Raw genomic sequence first — 19,415 nt, 5'->3', positions numbered from 1 at the left:
GAGAGAGAGAGAGAGAGAGAGAGAGAGAGAGAGAGAGAGATGGTAAAGTCATATTATGTATCTTCTTTGGTGCAAATGTATGATATCCGATAACATCCCACTTCTGTCTCTTTGTTATATCCAGGCTGATACCGAATCTCCACAGATTGATCATTCTGCAAGATAATAACCAGCCGACTGTATATTATCCATTACTTAATATATGCACTTTAAGACCCTCTATTGTTGTGTTTTGTTTCGCCTTCCTTTGGGGGGTTCAAGCCTTATGCCTCAAACTCCCACAAATATCAGAAAATGTAAATTTATGTGTGCCCTTGATAAAAACGAAGATCCCATTTCACAGCTATAATAAGATCCCATATAACTTCAAAAATATGATAATGATAGCTTCATCTGATTCATAAAACCTCTGCAAAAACAGAACCGTTCAAAAGTTTTGTTTGTAAAAACAACTGTTTTCAAAATTATAAATAATAATAAAATGGTTCTTGATCACCAAATCAGCTTAATAGAATGATTTCTGAATGGAAAAATGGCTGCTGAAAATTCACTGCATTCACAGGAATAAATTACATTTTGAAGTGGATCAAACAAGGTCAAAGTTGTCCTAAGACAAGAATGCATTTTGGTTTTAGGACAACTTTGATGAAAGGTTTTGATCCACTTCAAATGTTGACTAGTGTATATTAAAATAGAAAACTGTTATTTTAAATTGTAATGTCTCTCGATATTTCTATTTTTACTATATTTTTGATTATTAGTGAGCATTAAAGACTAAAACTTTCAAACGCATTAAAAAATCTTACCAACCCCATTAAAAAAATTTTACCCCAATTTTCATTCAGAATAAATTACTAAATTGGCAAATAACAGTGAATTAAACATAAATTTTGAAGTAGAAAGACCAAAATAGTATTGTATACTCCAGTAATCTGTGTTTTATTTACTTTAGTAAAAGTGTATTTTAGTGTTACACTATAGTGTATTTTTCAGGATGGCAAAGTCACAGACACTCATGAGCTTTAAAACACTGCTTTGCCCTCCTAAAACAGGACTCATGCTCTTTCAGCAAGTAATCTAGTGCATGGCAGTTTGTTGAGGGTGCTGCACACCTCAGCCCTGTTTCAGCAGAGAACTACATCTGCTGTGGCTGCTGCTGAGACCAATGCACGCACACACACACACACACAAACACACACACACACACACACACACACACACACACACATCGTGTGCTGAACCTGAGCACTCAGCAATGCCCCAAAGCCCAGTCTGAACACCATTAGACCAACCAAACCAGCACAGCGGCCCCCAGTAGTGCACCTACCACACCTGAGCAACATGTTACAGCTGATTTGGCTCCTTTTCTGGTTGCTTTTTTAATTCAGTGTCTTTCATTTTGTTTGAACTCATTTAATTGGTCTAAAAATATCTTATGCAAATAAATACACCACTAATCAAGTAGATGATTTGAGCAGCTTCTGATGTTTTAAATGAGCATGAGGGTCATCAAAGGGTCTACTGAGGAATAAGGCTGATTTGAGAGCCCCGTCTGTCCTTGCAGGAACTCAAAGGTCAAATGACAAGTAAATTTTGTCATTAGGCTGCAGGCTGAGAGAGGAAGATCAAGGACAATTATGATGATGATACAATCAGTGATGTGCTGTAAAAGCTTAAAAAAAAGACCTGACTCACAAATATATGCACATTCCCTCCCAATGAAATATGCTAGCCTTATTTAAATCACTCTGGAAACTAAGCTCTACCTAAACAAAAACAATGAAACAAAGAGAGAAAAAGACAGAAAGAGAGAGAGAGAGAGAAACAGATTAAAGAGTCTCAGAGTGGTGCAAATCTCACAGACGGAGGATAAAGTAGAGAAGAGAACCCAAAACAATCCCGCAGTGAAGGACGCACTTACCCCGAACAAATCCACTCAAATAAAAAAATTAAAAAATCTGCTGAGCACACAAACCTTCAGGAGATGTTTTTTGGGAACATCGTTAGAAATGTTTGATATTCTTTTCTAAATAAAGATCCAACAAAGTGTATACATCGAGAGCTATTCACCAAGGAAGTTGTCACTTAAGAAAACACAATGCCGAAATAACAATATCATGCACAGTTATGACATAAATTGCATTTTTCTAAAGTATAACGTAAATATAACCTCAACTAAACCAAATTAAACACAATAAAACACACACACACACACACACACACACACACACGTGTTTGCAAATACACTCTCAATTAAACAGAAATGAATCAGCAACAGCAGAGAAACAGAAAAAATGAGGGGCTGGAAGAGAGGATGGAATAAAGGATAAATGAAAGAATGCATGAATGAAAGAGAGAATAAAAAGAGATTCTCACTCTTGAGGATGCTCGCAGACTGCAGCAGCGTGAGAGATTGACCGTTCCCTACACACAAGCAAAGACTGCCACTCTACCACCTCCTCTCCCTTCTCTCTCACACACACGCTCTCCTCCAGACCTGCTCTCATTGGCTGGGACTCTAGAGTGGGCGGGGTTGAGTGTCTTACAGTCCTTCCTCCCCCTAAAGTAGTCCAGATCAAAAGCCATGCTGGATTTTCTCTCTTGATGTCGGCTTTGTGTTTTCAATCTGCAGCGCATTAGCTCGCTTAAAGGTAAACATGCCACAAATCCAGCAAATATTTCAGCTTTAACTGTCCTTCAAATCTTGTGGATTCCACAAACATATGAAGGGAATTCATGCACATAAGCAGCAGGCTTGTGAAGTAAACACATGTGAATCGAGAAATCAATTTATTATTAACCGTTGACTGGGTGTCAGATGGAAAGGTAAATACAGATGGATAAAAATGCAGTTACGCAGGTGCAAAGGGAGAGTCTCACAGAGGAAAATAATCTCAGAGGTTGCTCTTATATAGCTCAGATGAAGAATGTTTCTTTTTAATGATTACCCTAAAATTCCTAAGGAGAAATAAAAATAGCCATAAATCAGAGTATTTTACTACTATATAGAGTTACACAACAGAGCTACAAAATTAAATAATTAAAAAAATTTATTAAACTATTTTAAAATAAAAAGTGTCAAAAATGAATCATTCAAAAATATAAACTAAAGTTTATCAATCAACTAATCAATCAATCAATTTGATCAGAAATATAGTAAAACCAGTAATATTGTGAAATATTATTACAATTTAAATGAAATATTACTACAATTTATTTAATACAATTTATTACAATTTTCAGGTTCTCAAGAAACAGTGATGCTTTTGTAAAAAATGGTGATACTCTTTTTAAGGATTCTTTCGTAAATAGATTTTTTTTGGTATTATATATGTCATATGTCTTTGCTATCACAAAAAAGGAAAACAAATATCTCACTGACCCCAAACTTTTGATAAAATATAAAAAAATATATTTTAATTAATAATAGTAATTTATTTTTTAGCCATCATTTATATCATACTTTATATTACAGACATGACCATCTTAGCAATTTATTTTTATTTTTTTTTACTTTTTTACTTTTTTCTCAGTAGGAAGCAGACCCAAGCAAAAATCTCAATTTGATATCAATTTAATCTCATTGCATTCAAAGAGATCTCCTTTCTTTTTTTCTATCTATCCATCCATCCATTCATCCATTCATTCATTCATTCACTTATATGTGCTAAATCTAAACCTCTGAACTCCAAGACTCTTTTCAGATTCTACTGTAATTCACAAAAATTGCACCTTTCCCTCGAAAAGCGGCAAGGATCTACTGCACATGGAACCTTCCAGACAGATAAAAAGCTTTCAACCCCTGCTTGTCTCAGACCTGCATTTCAAGCTGAGAAATTCGAGGAAGATTACAGGCTGTTTGGGATGATGGATTACCACACGTCCAGAGACAAAGATAAGAAACTGTACAGCAGACGTACGTTCAGAGATTCTGTGCTGATATAATCAAACGTCCATGTTAAAACAAGTGCATTCAAAACATCTGTCTTGGTTGTTTTGGTTCCGTAGCATGCACGCAGTCGGACACATCCAGGCAGACAGCCACCCTTGCGTAACACACTCACACACACACACACACACACACACACACACACGTTTGTGTCAGTCTGCAGTGAGATGCTTTCAGTTAATAGAGGACAGCTTGTATAGTCTCATTAGCTGCTGTGCAGTGACTCCAACATGCCAAATACAGCTCCACCCGGGAGAAGAGCATCACTGCGCCAGGAGGTACAATCACAATGTGTGAGCTACAGAACTGGCAGTGTGACATTTCCAGGGAAGTAGAGACTGTAAATTAAGCCAGCATCATCTGTAATTTGTCAGCGCACACGTATGCACAAGCTTTTAGCTAAATAATGCTACTGTATCTACAGACTGCAGCGCTGAGATTGGAAGACAATGGTGAGCGAAGATTGTAATGATGAGTCTAAAGATGTGGTCAGATTAGTGAAATTTTGTGTGCAAAAGGTCCATTTTCAGTAGTGTAGAGATGTATGAAGCACTACTCAGAAAGATAATTCATGGACTGTATCTGAAATCGCATACTTCCCAACTATAAAGTAGGTGAAAAACTGAAAAGAAACAAATTACTCAAGTTACCTATTAATACTATACAGAACGTACATTTTTAGCAGTCACAAATTCCTTACTCAAAAGAAGTACCTACTCAGAGTACGCAATTTTTGATACAGCCATTTTTAAACCAAGCTGCTTTCTGTTGGTCAGTGTTGTGAATTCACATGGCCAACTTGAATATGAGTGAAATCTGCGTGGTGAACTTTTTTGTCCTCACAGGAAACTCTCGATTGCACAGATTCCTATTGAGATTTTGGTACCACTTTAGTATAGGGACCAGTTCTCACTATTAACTAGTTGCATGGCTATTATCAACATATTGGCTGTTTATTAGTACTTATAAAGCACTTATTCTGCATGACCATATTCAACATCCCTAAAGCCCCGTTCACACCAAGAACGATAATAATAAAGATAACGATATTTGCGTCCACACCAGCGAACGATATCGTCTGTTTATTCTAAGCGCATGCTCGTCTGCCGCTTTAAATTCTTGAGCTCATTACAGCAGAATGGATTCTGATTGGCTGTCAATTTTTTATCGTTTATCAGCTGGAGAAAAATCGTTTTGAAAGTGATTCCAACGATGTCATTTCTCTTTGTCTTTATCGTTATAGTTGTGGTGTGGACTCTGCTATTCTTTAACATTGAGAACGATTTTTAGAACTATATCTTTATCGTTATCTTTATAGTTATCGTCCTTGGTGTGAACGGGCCTTAATCCTCCCCAATACTTAAACTTAACAACTAGGAGTTTATTGGGGCAAAAGTTGTAGTCAATGGTTTGTTAATAGCGAGAACTGGACCTTAAAATAAAGTGTGACTGAAATTGAAATTCCTATTGAAATGACTGGCATGCAAAATTTTGCAGAGCAACTTTAAATGTGACAACACTTTAAGAGTGACAGAGTGGTGTGAAGGTTTGGTCTAAGCGTACATGAGTGTGTGTGTGTGTAAACAGCAGTCCAGGCATGATGGTCATGTATGTTTGAATCCAGAGACTGTGTATCCTCTTGAGAATCTGCCAATAGAAGCTCAGCCAGAGAAACTCAGCCACAGGGTATCTGGAATCAGGGCCAAGCAGTGGCTAAACACTGGCAAAAGTCCACCTCACAGCCCATTAAAAAATATATATACTCCCAAACAACCCAAAGGGGTGTTCTGAAAAACACAAAGTCAAAAAATGATAACAAAAAGAACTTATATTTTTGTACTTTCTGAAGAAAATGTGATGCTCACTCGTGCAAAACAATGCAGGGGTGTTCTATGTGGTTGCTAAGGTGTTCTGACTGATTGTTAGTGTGTTGCTATGAGATTGCTAGGGTGCTCTGAGCGGTTGAAAAGACATATGTGGTTGTCTTTATGATTTTCTGGTCTATGATTCAGGTTCTTATTTCAAAGTCTGTGCAATTCATTTTTCTCACCCGCCAGGTGAAAATTGTAAGCCTGATTGCTTAGAAACGTAATAAGACACATCTCCTCAACAAGCTGCATGATTTGATGTATAATTCATGTCCAATTCGAGTTATGCACTGAAGTTAATAGTCATGGAATATTAATAATATTCCTGACGGGAGGAGAGATAACCTTGTGTGACCCTAAAATTACTTCTCAGAAGGTTAAACTAATTAGTTTCATACAGTCCATGACAAAACAGCCAGAATGTGATTATAAATATTATAAATCATGTTCTGGAAAAAATACTTCTCTCTGAATGTTGCCCTTTAAATTAGTAACACAACCGAATTTGCATGAATGTGGCACAATCTGTCAGAACAATAAAACAATAGTACTATAGAAGATTCATTCTCTGTGGAAGTTGAGGTTAATAAAACCACCAAAAAGGTTTTATTAAAAATTCTCAGTGATGAGAAATTCATTGTAGCCTATCCTGTTTGTAATAATGTGTGTGGGTTTATTAAGCTGCCTATAACCAAATGTTAGTTAATTCTGTCAAAATGTACCTTTGAGGATGTCCCCAAAGGTAAATATTATTAATATTTCATAAATTAGGCTTACTTTTTCTTGTTTTTGTCCTTATTGTTCCCCAAGTCTAAGAATATATGTTTAAAATTGGCTAGTGTGCTAAGAAAAATGTACTTAATTCAAAGTACATTCTCTGAAAACAATATTTGTATTGGACAACAAATTTAAGATTGAAGAAAATGAGTGATTTGCAGTTAAATTTTAATTAGTTTGATATAAAAAAAGAGCATAAGTGTATGGTATGTCCTCATTTCAATAGCTAGGTAAAGTGTGTGAGTGTGTGTGTGTGTGTACAGAGTAACCTCAGGTGTTCTTGGCCCGTCATTGGCTGTCTGTTGAGTTTAGTGTATGCACACTGGTGATGTCAGTATGTCCCCACTAGTGGCCTCAATCCTGTCTACCAGAAAGCCACACTAACAGAACCACACAAACACACACACAAATGAAAATGTCAGTTCTGAAAAACCTTTTCAAAGCCTATTGTTCTCTGTTTCAAAATGCCAGCTAAAAACTGCAATGTGTTCTGAGAGTAAATGGTTTTTGATTTTAAGTCAGCTAGCACTGCGGGACAGTCATTAAAGCATTTTTTGTAGTGATGGTGCTGCAATATAGAAACAAAATACTGCAATCTGTTCATTCTCTCATGGAAGAGAAAATGGTCTGTCAGTCAATATGTGGATCTGTGTATGAGTTTCAGTGTATAACCTATTACTGTGAAATTACCAAGGTTCAGGAAGTGTTTGCTGTACCTGAGGGCACTCTGATAAAATCACATGTAATCATGTTTCCCAGAGACAGTACACAAGCTAGCCAATGCTGTCTGACCATGGTTAAATGATCTGTCTACCTTCTCTCTACCTGTTCTGTCTACTGGATGGAGGATATACAGTGTAACCTTTGTAATTGAGGTCATAATGAAAAATATATCTTTTTTTTAAATCTTTTTTTCAAAGCATACGTGGCTCTGCATTTTACATATTTTACATAATTTTACATATTTTGCATAAAAGTCTTGAAAGCAGAGAAAGAAGAATCTTTCATTTCAAATTCAGAGAGAGGGTGCAACTTGGTAATGAACAACAAGATAATGTTTTAAAAACCAAACTCACTGAATCATGCCCCCGACCTTTACTTTAATCCCTAAATAAGTGATTTTCCTTCTTTAAGAGCAACTTCAGGTTTAGTAAATGTTAATAAATGTCTCAGTAAATGTTACGCAATTCATTTTAAAAATTTTAATTCGTCAATAATCCTATGGAAACTTGTCAAATCATAACTAAATGTATGAGATAACCCCTCCACGGTTTACCAAATGGTCACTCAATTCTTGAGGAGTTTCTGGAATAAAAGAGTCTACTTCATGTTTTCATTTGACAGACTTACTGTAAGAACGTGAACTTAGCTGGGCTATGATTTTGCTTGATTATCAATCCATCTTCAGTATTCTGTATATTTTTGTGTTGCTACATGGTGAGACTGTCATATTGCAATGACTCGGGGAGTTGCTAATGAAAAGGACCCTTGGAAAGCCCATCTCAGCAGTCCCACGACACCCCTGCAGAAAGTGCAAGCTTGCATTTACCCCTGCACCTTAATGAGCTCAACCTCCCCAGAATCGATCCTGAGAGAATCAGGGGAATTGGATTGAGCCACGGAGAAAAGATCAGCCTAGTTGGAACCACGACTCTATGACTAAATACTCATAACGCTGACTATTGCAAACTTGTAAAAGCGCCTCCGAAACTTATTGTGAAAACCCACAAAACGTCTATACTAAACCGTTTTGCATAGTGGGTGCAGGGCTATATTGCAAACAGAGGAAATTGCCATTAGAATTAAATATTAATGCCAAGAGAATTGATTTTTGTGGATTCACAATACCCCTAACAAAGGCTTGGTCTGCAAAAGTTCAACATCATCATACAACTCAGCCAAAATTTAGGAAATAATGCAAGGGGGCTCAGAGAAAGTTGGGAGTTACTGGTTCAGGAATAGAACAGAATGTCAAAAGTTGTTGGGAGCTGCTCTAGAAACCTCGGATGACTCTGTCTCTTGCCACCATCTGAATAAAAAAGCATCTTCACCTCCTCCATCTGCTAAAGCAGTCCTCAAGACCTTATTTTTGAATGGGAAACCCTATGCACTTGCCAAATTCATTCCCCCAAAGCACTTCCGCCGTCACCTTAACTATGTCTCTCCTCCACACATCTAACTGCTTCATATAGGATCTCATCCAATGATATATGCTGGATGGGTGTCAGAAGTTAGAAAATCATTGGTCAGACTCCACTACAGTCTTCAGAATGATAGGAATCTTCTATCTTGAATAATGTATTATCAGTCTCCAGTATGATTATAGCAGGCCTCTGCTGTCTTAAAGTCAAATAACATCAACTGAGGAACAGCAGAGGATCATATAATATCAGAAAGAAGCTAAAATAAACCATCATGTGCCAGTCATACAGAATGCCTGGTGGTTATTATTTTTAATGGTACAGGACTCTCAATCATGTGTAGTGTTACTTATCATTTAATAATACACGCATTAACATATACAGTGCTCCCAACAAGCATTTAAACAATTAAGTCACACTTAAAAATGTATGAATACTATTGAATACCAAGCTGCATCTGCAAACTTAATCAGCAAACAGACTGAATCTGTACTAATATGTTCAAACATATTAGTTTAGAAAACTGCTATAGACCAAAAGTGGTCTGTCTGTGTTTGTGAGTGGGCTAACATGCTGCCATCGTATGTGTTTTGGTAAGGGTGTGTTGGTTTCAGCAGGGCAGGTAGTTTGGGAGAGGAGAAGGTCAAAGGTGGAAGAGGAGGCGAGGACAGGAACGGAGACAGTGAGCAGTGCAGTAAGACAAGCATGGCTGCTGACCCAAACCCTGACCCTGAGCTCTTAATTTAGCTCCTGTAAGAGACCTAACCCTAAAAAAAAAACACCCAGTTTTGTGGCTTTTAGTCCATGTATGTTAGCTCTGAGGCCATCTACTGTATATCAGTGGTTTTCAACTCCAGATCCCAGGACACACCTCCCAGAATGTTTTAGTTGTCTCCACTACTTCCATTACACATGAGTTGAATCAGCTGTTTTAATTAGCAAGCCATCTAAAATATTCTGGGAGGTGGTCCTCAGGACTGGAGTTAAGAAACACTGTCGGCAAATTTAAATCATAACATATACACAGACTTTCTCTTAAATGGACCAAAAATATTCAAAAATATAAGATAAAATAGCTTATAAAGAATCAATATGCAAGAATTTCAATATGCAATTTATAAAAAATAAAATACTGTTTTATTAAAAAAAAAATAAAAATAAAAAAAATTATATTCTATTCACAAAAGAATCCTGAAAAACCTATACACAAAAATATTAAACAGTACAACTGTTTTCAACATTAATAATAAAAGAAATGTTAAAAGTTCAGCGTGGCTGCTAAAAATTCAGCTTTATGTTGCTTTGTTCCTCCTCTTCTGTAAATAGCTTTGGATAAAAGCATCTGCTAAATGTATAAATGCAAATGCTATCATAGGGAAAAAACAAAATATTAAAATATCAAACATGGTAATAATATTTCACATTATTACTCTTTTTTTTTTGATAAAAAATAATGCAGCCTTAGTGGGCATAAGAGACAAAAACATCAAAAAATACTATCACCCCCAATATAATCTAATATTTATGATTTATCGCTGATGTACCTCATTTCTAAGTTCGTTTATATTAAAAATTGCTAAAAGGAAAAATGTAAATGTAATAAAATGTCTCCCAGGATTAAAATCTGGATGTGTATGTACTGAACAGCAGCCGTCTGTGTTGGACGGGGTGGGTTAGAGCCAAAAACAAACACAACAGGAGCCGAGGAGTTTATCGAGTGAGGCAGCAGGCAGGGGGGACACAGGATGCACACAGGATTATCAGGAGAGCAAGGTCTCTCTCTGTTCCTTTCCCCTGAATCAGAGGCCCATGGTCAGAGCCGCCACTGGGGCAAGAATGAGACCACGTTCCTCAGCCAGACTGCAGAGAGTTAGATGGAATATGAGCTGTGAACTTCAGATCTAAGTGCTCCAACTGCCCTGGAGTTCCCATAAGCCTCAAGGGAAGACAAAACAAAGGAACTGTAAAATCAGCAGTTCTAGCGGTCAAGTCTTTAGCTGTGGTCTAGCTCTGTGCAGTCTGTCTGTGTGGTACTGTTCTTGACCCAGGTGCTGATCACATGGCACAAACCTGCAGTTGGAGGCGGGGCCCGGCGTGGGGAGCACAGGGCAAGTTCTGACGGATGAAAAAAGAGAGGACATATCAGTACACACCTGACCATGCTGCCACATCTGTCTCTCTCACCTTATTACAGACTGTATGAGCACACACCTGCAGCTCATGCTATGCACACCTCATATACCGTTTCCAATATCATAAAGAATATGAATACAATTTAAAGGTAAAGTGTGTCATTTCTGGCGCCCCTAGTGGTGACAGTTGGAATTGGAAAAATAATGCATGTTACCTATAGAGTGCTGCAGGAACTAGTCCTAAAACTCAGTGTTAGCATTTCAATTACTTCAAGTTCCATCGTCTGGAAGTCAGTGTTTTTTTTTTTATTAGGGTAAATGTCTTAAATAAGGTCTGTCATTAACAAAAACTCAAGATAGTCTCACGTTTTATTCTATGACATAAAATACGTTACCTACCTTTTTTCAGCTTTTACTAGTCTTGAAAAAGGCTAATAAGTGGCTAAGCGGGACTACATAAACATCATCATGACAAACATAAAAATAAATCTACATACTGCTTTTACTCACACTCCTGCAAAGTATTCTAACTCAAACGTTCTCAAACTTCTTTCTATTTCAAAATGTGTTATTTATATTTGGATGTCATTTATTCCTGTGATGGCAAAGCTGAATTTTCGGCATCATTACTCCAGTCTTCAGTGTCACATGATCCTTCAGAAATAATTCTAATATGCTGATTTGCTGCTCAAGTAACAGTTCTTTTTATTATCATAGCTGAAAAGGGTTGTGGTGCTTAATATGTTGTGGAAACCATGAAAACATTTTTGTAGAATTGTCACATGGAAAAAAATGACACACTTCACCTTTAAGTAAGATGAGCCAGTGAAAACATTCTCAGATCCGAAACTATGTTGATGCATCCGACCCCATCTGAATGGGTCACTGGAGTCGAGAGCAGTCAAACCTCCTAACTGACATTTATCAAACATGGCACCTCAACACTCCAAGGGCACATGCGCTATTCTGTAACAGTCAGGAGGAATAATGAGCGCACCGGGCTGGGCTTGGCCCAAAAATGTCTGGGTGAGTTGTGTTCTGTCCTGCCTGCAGCTAAAGGTGACCTCTGCGCTCTGAGTGGCTCCGTGAGTAAGAAACATGTGACCTTCAGCGACGATGTTTGGTCAGGAGGAGCTGACGGACACTTACCCTCGGGCCGGTATTGGGCGATGATGGTTACTGTCTGGCCCGCTCCTTTCAGCGCAGCTGCAGCTTGTTCGTGAGTGGCACCTCGCAGATCGATTCCATTAACCTGAAATCAATCACAACAAAGGTAGTTACATCAATAGCATCTAACTGTGAATGATGTTTCATCAATAACGCTCACCAGAAACATGAATTAAATGATCAACAAGGACACAATGACTGTTTGATAATTTATTATCGGTAACAAAATACAAAGCATGTGATAATAAAAGCTAATTCATCAACTGACCTACATTGATGTCTTAAATTGTAAGCATTAAAAGGGCAGCAATACTGTTAGTACTATTAAAGCTCTCTAACGAATTCATTTTTTAAATTGCTTGACTCTCAGTAAATGAGGTATCTTTCAGCTTGGAGTGATCTGGCACAAGAAACGCCTGCTATGATCCAGGCGCACAGTTCTTCAGCTCAAGAAAAGCCTACAGTAGAGGATCAGTGGGCGGCAGTACCCTGTAGGCCAGAGTCTGCAACAACTGGACCACAAAGTAATCAGTGTTCCTCCAAAATATGAGTTTGGCTCAGTTGTGTGCATCATCTGTCCAATTTGAGCCATCGAAAGTCAATGTTCAAGCAGGTTGGGAATTGCTGTATACTGCTGGCACACAAACCTGGAGCAGGTGTTGCAGCCAAATTGCTGGTAAAGTTGCACTAATTTTTTCTCATTTAAAGGTTTTGCACATAAATAAAATAATAGTAATTGTGAAAAATCTCTATTAAAATTACATGAAGACTCCAGTCAAATCAGTGGCCTAAAAACTGTTTTATGGTGGCCAACATGTTGAGATTACACGATCAGGCAAATACTATTTCTTTTATGTATCCCTCCATTACTGGACACTTTAACTTGTGGAATAAATGAATCATGGTTGACAATGGTTGTAGTCCTTATGTAGCAGCTTGTTAGCAACAAACATTTTTAAGCACACAGCAGTTTGAGGTACACCACAATTAAAAAGTTTGGGCTCTAAAAGATTTTTACAATGTTTTTTGAAGAAAGCCTCTGAACTAAATGCTCACCAAGGCTGCATTTATTTGATCAAAATACATTAAATAATAAAGCAATGTAAAGTAATATATAAAATATTATACATTTTTTAATGATATTTCTTTCAGGATTTTTTGATATATGGAAAGTTGGATGGAAAAAAAAACCTACTGGAAATAGTAGAATAGAATAGAACATTATAAAAATCATAGAAAAAAATAATACTGATTTCAAACTTTTGAATGGTAGTTTATGGCTGTGCAATTTATGTTTCAAAACAAAATGTGAAAATATCTTCAAGTGATGAAGTAATGTTAACCATAGACCTTATGCTGCTCATAAACTGAAAAATGTCAACTCTCCTTTGGTGTTAAATGTTTCTACAAATGTTTCTCAATGCCTGATTGACTCAATGCCTGGATAACACTGTGACTTGCTGTTTTAGCTAATCAAATGAGCTTTTCTTAAGTGGTTAGAATTATATTAAGCTAGCAGGCTAAGTTATTACAGCAGATTACTAATCGAAGGCTAAGTGAATTTTTTTTTAAGTAATGTTACATGTAAATTAAAATACATTTACATATTTTCACGATTAAAACTAAATGACAATTTTTTATATATTTCTAATTAGTTTCAGCCAATGGAATCTCTTTGGGGTCCAGGATGGGGTCCGGTTTCTGCTGGGGGAACCGGATCTGGAGTGACACCAGGTTTAGGAATACAAACAGAAGAAGTCAACATGAGACTACAGCGCAGTGGGAAGGGCAGGTGAAGTGTGTGTTTGTGAGTCTCAGCACACATGCAGCGTGTCCTAACACTCATTTAACAGTGTGAACTCAGAAGGTACACCACAGCTATTCTTAGACTCCAAATCAGGCCAGCACTCCATTATCTCTTCCCTCCCTCTCTATTTTTCTCCTCTTACTTGTTCTTTCTTGCTTTTTAATCAGTGTCCTAAGGAGGCAGACCATGATTGCTCTCGGCTCAAGTGGCACCGAAAGTAATTGCGGCGGGGATCTGGATGGAGGGGTCTGATTACGACCAGCGAGTCCTGATGAAGCTCTGATAAACATAAATGATGAGATCAGCGACAGGAAATCAGCTTGGAGAGCTTCTCGAGTGGATCGCTGATCTGGATTGTTTCAATGAGAGCTGTAATTGCGCTGTCAATTAACACGTTGCAAAAAAAGTTACGGCACTGTGTCTGTGCCAAAAACTAAAATTATAATGAAAAAAAAAAAAACCTGGTACTGGTGGAGTTTTGAGTGGTGACTAGACAAAAAAAAAAAAAAAAGTGTTTTCAGTACAGGTTTGGTAGGGTTCACAGAGATGTGATGGCGCCACCTCCTGTTCAGTACAGGTTCTGCACAACTCTGGGAATTGTATATACCAATTTGAATAACTACCTAAAACATGCATGATATTTGTTCAAATTAAAACATAATAACTATAAAAAATTAAGAAGCATTAAAATTACTCCAATAAACATTTAGGTATCTTTAATCATGGATGCCCATGATTAGAGGACCTAAATGTAAGTTAAAGATATAAGGTCATTTAAAAACCTAGATTTATCAACTACTAATTTGAATATTAAGGGAAACGTGTGCTTGTTTATGGTGGTTTACATCCTTGTTTTTAACATAGAAAAGCTAAATATGACATCTATTAATTACCTAACCTTAATAAATGCTAAACCAATAAATGTCTGTTTACAGCAAACATTAAGATTAATATACCTTATTATAATCGCTGCAATATTATTTAGCCATTTTGCCCTCATGTATACAATTTATGTATTTGCAGGACGTCCACTTACGGATAGGATCTGGTCCCCTCTCCGCAGCTCTCCGCTGAGGTCTGCGGGCCCTCCTGCAAGTATGAAAGAAACAAAAATGCCTTCTCCATCTTCTCCTCCTACGATGTTGAAGCCCAGTCCAGTTGAGCCCTTGTGCAGAACGATCTTCCTGGGCTCCCTGTACACACAGTTCAGATAATACATCAGCTCAGAGTCCGTAGGGCTCAGCATCTCCACTGACGCGCGCTACGCTACTTTGTAAACATACACATGCAATCTACGCGTGCACACACGCACGCATCCACACTCTTGGGTCGGTCCAAACGGTCTACAATGTAGACGAGCACAATAGCTGACACCTATTGGGGACTGCTCCACTTATGTGCTATTTGTCCCATTTCCGCCCGGTTTCCTAGAAACGGAGAAGACGCACCGCCTCACACACACACACACACACACACACACACACACACACACACACTTTCTCTCTCTCTCTCTCTCTCATACACACACAGTCACTTCATGCTGTGTATATATAGTATAATTTAAAATAAAACAAAATTAAGAGTTTTAAATGTCAGTATAACATGACTGTAAAATTAATTATAATGCCAAACAAATGGCAAAAATATTACTTTGAGTTTAAATCAGATTTTGAATCAGAAGCTGTGCTGAAATGCGTTACAGATTGTGTTAAAATGATCCCAAAAAGTCTGATCCACTTAGCTTGGGCCCTTTCAGTTAGTCATAGGATCCTGACAGTCGGTGCATCATCCTGTCAAGTGTGACCAATCAAACCAAGAGATATCTTGAGCTGTGACACTTCTGTCAGATACACTTGAAATGTGGTGATACACAATCTCCTGAGTTTACAGATGATAATGCAAAGAGACGAGACCCGAGATGGAGCTATTTTAGAACAGAAGGCTAATCCGTTAGTGCTGTCTTCTCTCTGACCTAGTTGTGAGGAGGAGGCAGGCCCTTCCTCTCTCTCTCCATCACTTCATCTCTCTCCCAGTGCGTCTGCTTGGCTCGCCTCGGAGTGATGATGCTCTTCAGGCCATAAACAGAAACTAAGCCAAGCTGCATCCCATGAAATGTGAAAACACTTTGTGGGCATAATCATTATATTTTAAGAGCTTTTTTTTTTTTGGATTGGCTACAACGCGAAAAATAAAACTGTAGCAGAACACACAAAACAATGGCACTAGAACCAAACAGAAGGCTCTGCCAACCGGTTGCATCAGCAGTTGATCAAACCAACCAATGTAATCAGTAAGTGGTAATCCTGATTGTGTCAGTAATCCTGTTTTTCAGAAAATCAGTTATGACTGCTTGGCCAATGGTAAACAACCTAATTAATATTCATGAGTCAGACTGGCAAGGCCTCTGGCTACCACTCATCAGTAAGATCAATGATAAGGATTTTTCTGTTTTTTTTGTTCAGGACAACTATGGCATACGTACTGAAAAATATTTGGTGTAGGATTTACTTCATTTACTTAGAAATTGCTAGACCTTGCTATCCATCCATTCATCCATGATTTGTTGGAGATGTTTTCACGTACAGCAAAATTATAAAAGGCCACGTCTTTCACAATGTATAACAACTTACATCCTGCCTAAAACTCTGCAACAAAATACATATCGGATATCAATAGACTGCATCCTCTTGGAGGAAATATCCACTTACACTCTCTAAATGTGTGGTTTTGGTGGCTATTAATACAATGCTGCCTAATACATTCACCTTTAGTCTATAAATTGGATACATCAGAACAAGTTCATCAGATATTCTGATCTTATGATCAGTCTGATGCTATGGAAATAGAGCTCACATGTTTATCAGTACCCATTAGATAAATAATGCTGCCTATTGTTAATAAATGAGTGCAGCTATGAACGAAAAATGCATGACCTGCAAAGACTTTAAGCAAAAGAACAGCTCCTATTCTCTTTGCACATTGTAATACAGCCAGGATGTGAACATGGGCTATTTTACCACTAGATGGCACCATTTGTTCACCCATAGAATCCAGAAAAAACTGAATCTAGCCTGAATTCAAACTGCACACTTCTACAGAAAGCAACAAATTCACACAAACAACTCTCCATATTTGAGAATCCAAAAACAGGCTTATTTTAGTTTCATGCACAAAAGTTTAACTGAACACTGCTCAAGCTATTCAAACCATGTTGTGCTTCAGGATGAGGTATAAAACCATTAATGTATGCGTAAGGATAATTGGGACAACTGAAATGTCACACGAGGCTATGCAATCGAACAACTAAATCTGTCTTTACACTGCAAAAGCAGCACAGAAAAGGTGAGCTGCTGTCAGACTATTTAAATGAGGCACAGAGGTGGCATATGTGCTGATTGCCAATTGTCTTGCACACATAGCTGACAGAAGACAAGACACATGCTGACTGTCATGACAATGATAAAGTGTAAGGTGGATCTGATTCTATTCATCTTAATCAGGTCCATTTAATGGTGAAAGTGGAAGAAATTAGGATGGAAATAAATTATTACTCTAAAATTGTATATAATAATGCTATGACTGATAAAAATAATATTAAGATTACAGTCTGCATGAAACAGAAGTTGATAAAGTCATAGACTAGATATTTTTTTTTTATTATTTTAAAGATGCTTTTTTTAAGATTCCGAAGGCACATTAATAAAAAAAAAAAAAATAATCATAAATCATTTATAAGAAAGCAATATTTTAATTTAAAAAAATCCAATTTTAATTGAATGAATAACAGCCACTATTTATAAATATTGATTTTTGGATAAGTATTTTGTTTTCTTAAAAAAGTAAAAGTAAGTTTTTTCTTAAAAGCTTAAAAGAAACACCCGAGCCCTGCATTATTCTAGTTTATACAAACACAAATTGCAGCTTATCACTCAGAGAAGCATATGTGACAGCTGAGGACTCATGCTGATACTAATGATATGCTGATCATTATGTATTTGATACCGCATATAGATTTATTTTGAGTAACGGCTGGCTTAGAGGTGGGTTGAGTGCTTGTAGCGCCCCGCCGGCTGTAACCACCCTCATTAAACTCTCTCAATCTTTTTTCTTCACTTACATTTCTATCCTCCAAACTTCTCCTCCTCTCTCTTTCTCTCCTTCATCCCTTTCTCTCTCTCTCTATCGGCTGCAAAATGCTGATAGAGCTCCTGTCTGCCTCCCCCAGCACCTCAGTCTCAGATTACAAACAGCTACTGTTTATCATTTCAAATTCAGAGCCAAATGGGAAAACAAACCAAATAGATTACACTTGTTTTCAATTCACAATACCTGAGGAGGAGAGGGGCAGATTGGCATTTCATATGCAACCCCTCACACATCTTACCCGCCACCACTTATTCACTGTCATTACACTTGTTTTCAATTCACAATACCTGAGGAGGAGAGGGGCATATTGGCATTTCATATGCAACCCCTCACACATCTTACCCGCCACCACTTATTCACTGTCATCCTGTGTTATTCTCCCTCCCTTCTTTCTCTAAGCATTCTTCCACTGTAAGAGCATTCTGAATATGAAAATGTGTCAGAAGCCTCATCCACATGAAATATAAGCTGTCGTTTCTAATGGGTTGGCACGCTACGCTCCTGTCGGATGGCAAAATAACCACTGCCTTTCAGATTCAACCTCAATAAAGGAAAAGAATGGCAGAGTACCTATGTAATGACCCTCAGCCTTGAAGAAATGGGCTGAAAGCTAAAAGCTGCATATTTCAGCACTCAACAAAGGAAAGGAAAGGACGTGACGTGTGGCCAAGTATGGTGTCCCATACTTGGAATTTGTGCTCTGCATTTACCCCATCCAAGTGCACACACAGAGCAGTGAGTAGTAAACAAACACGCACACACACCGTGAACACACACCCGGAGACTCGAACCCGCAACTTCTGGGTTACAAGTCTGACTCTAACCATTAGGCCATGACTGCCAAAGCAAGGAACACCTTAATGAATTCTTGTTCTTTCACACTGCCTGGACTTGGTAACAAACTGTTTAAACGTGTGCTGTAAAGAGCATTAATCCCATTATACGTCATCTATTGGATATACACATCAGCAATGCAGCTACCATAAATATTATTGTCACTCTTCTTCTGGGGGTGTACTCACACCGAGCCCGAGTGTGATTGCCCCCCCCCACTCCCCCGCACTAACCAGCCCGGAGCACACTTACGTCATTATGAATGAATGAATGGTGTATTGCTGTACAGCCAAAGCAACAATCACAATCATTTACCATCATATGAGGGGGTCTCTCCTCAACCACCACCAGTGTGCACCATCCACCTGTTAACTTTGTGGTTTATTATTTTGAGTCGTTTGGGACGTGGTGACACACAGCCCTCTCACAATATATTGCTTAACAGATCTATCGCTTTTGCCGCTCAGAAATTTTCACGCAATCGTGCTGCACATTTCCAGTTCTGCGCTCGGGTGCAGTTAGCACTCACCCTACATGCGTACCGCGCCCGAGCCCAACTGAACCGTGATCTGGCCCACCTCTTCCAAGCGCGCC

General features: G+C 38.0%; 1 protein-coding gene across 16 annotated transcripts in view; it reads right to left on the bottom strand.

Moving 5' to 3' along the window:
- Positions 1-19,415, bottom strand: part of LOC107693969 (disks large homolog 2-like) — a 210,592-nt gene that overhangs the window by 20,304 nt on the left and 170,873 nt on the right. For 14 of the 16 annotated variants that reach the window (XM_016493574.1, XM_016493580.1, XM_016493566.1 and 11 more), the window contains 3 exons: positions 14,878-15,034; positions 12,017-12,119; positions 10,806-10,850 (listed from right to left, as the gene is read on the bottom strand). In XM_016493574.1, the coding sequence (XP_016349060.1) occupies positions 10,806-10,850; positions 12,017-12,119; positions 14,878-15,034 (305 nt within the window). The remainder of the gene's footprint in view (positions 1-10,805; positions 10,851-12,016; positions 12,120-14,877; positions 15,035-19,415) is intronic. The other 2 variants (XM_016493582.1, XM_016493567.1) reach the window with 1 other exon arrangement.

Source organism: Sinocyclocheilus anshuiensis, unplaced genomic scaffold (genome assembly GCF_001515605.1).
Source record: "Sinocyclocheilus anshuiensis isolate Anshui unplaced genomic scaffold, SAMN03320099.WGS_v1.1 scaffold694, whole genome shotgun sequence".
In the NCBI taxonomy this organism is placed as follows: Eukaryota; Metazoa; Chordata; class Actinopteri; order Cypriniformes; family Cyprinidae; genus Sinocyclocheilus; species Sinocyclocheilus anshuiensis.
This window is presented reverse-complemented; position numbering and strand designations above follow the sequence as displayed.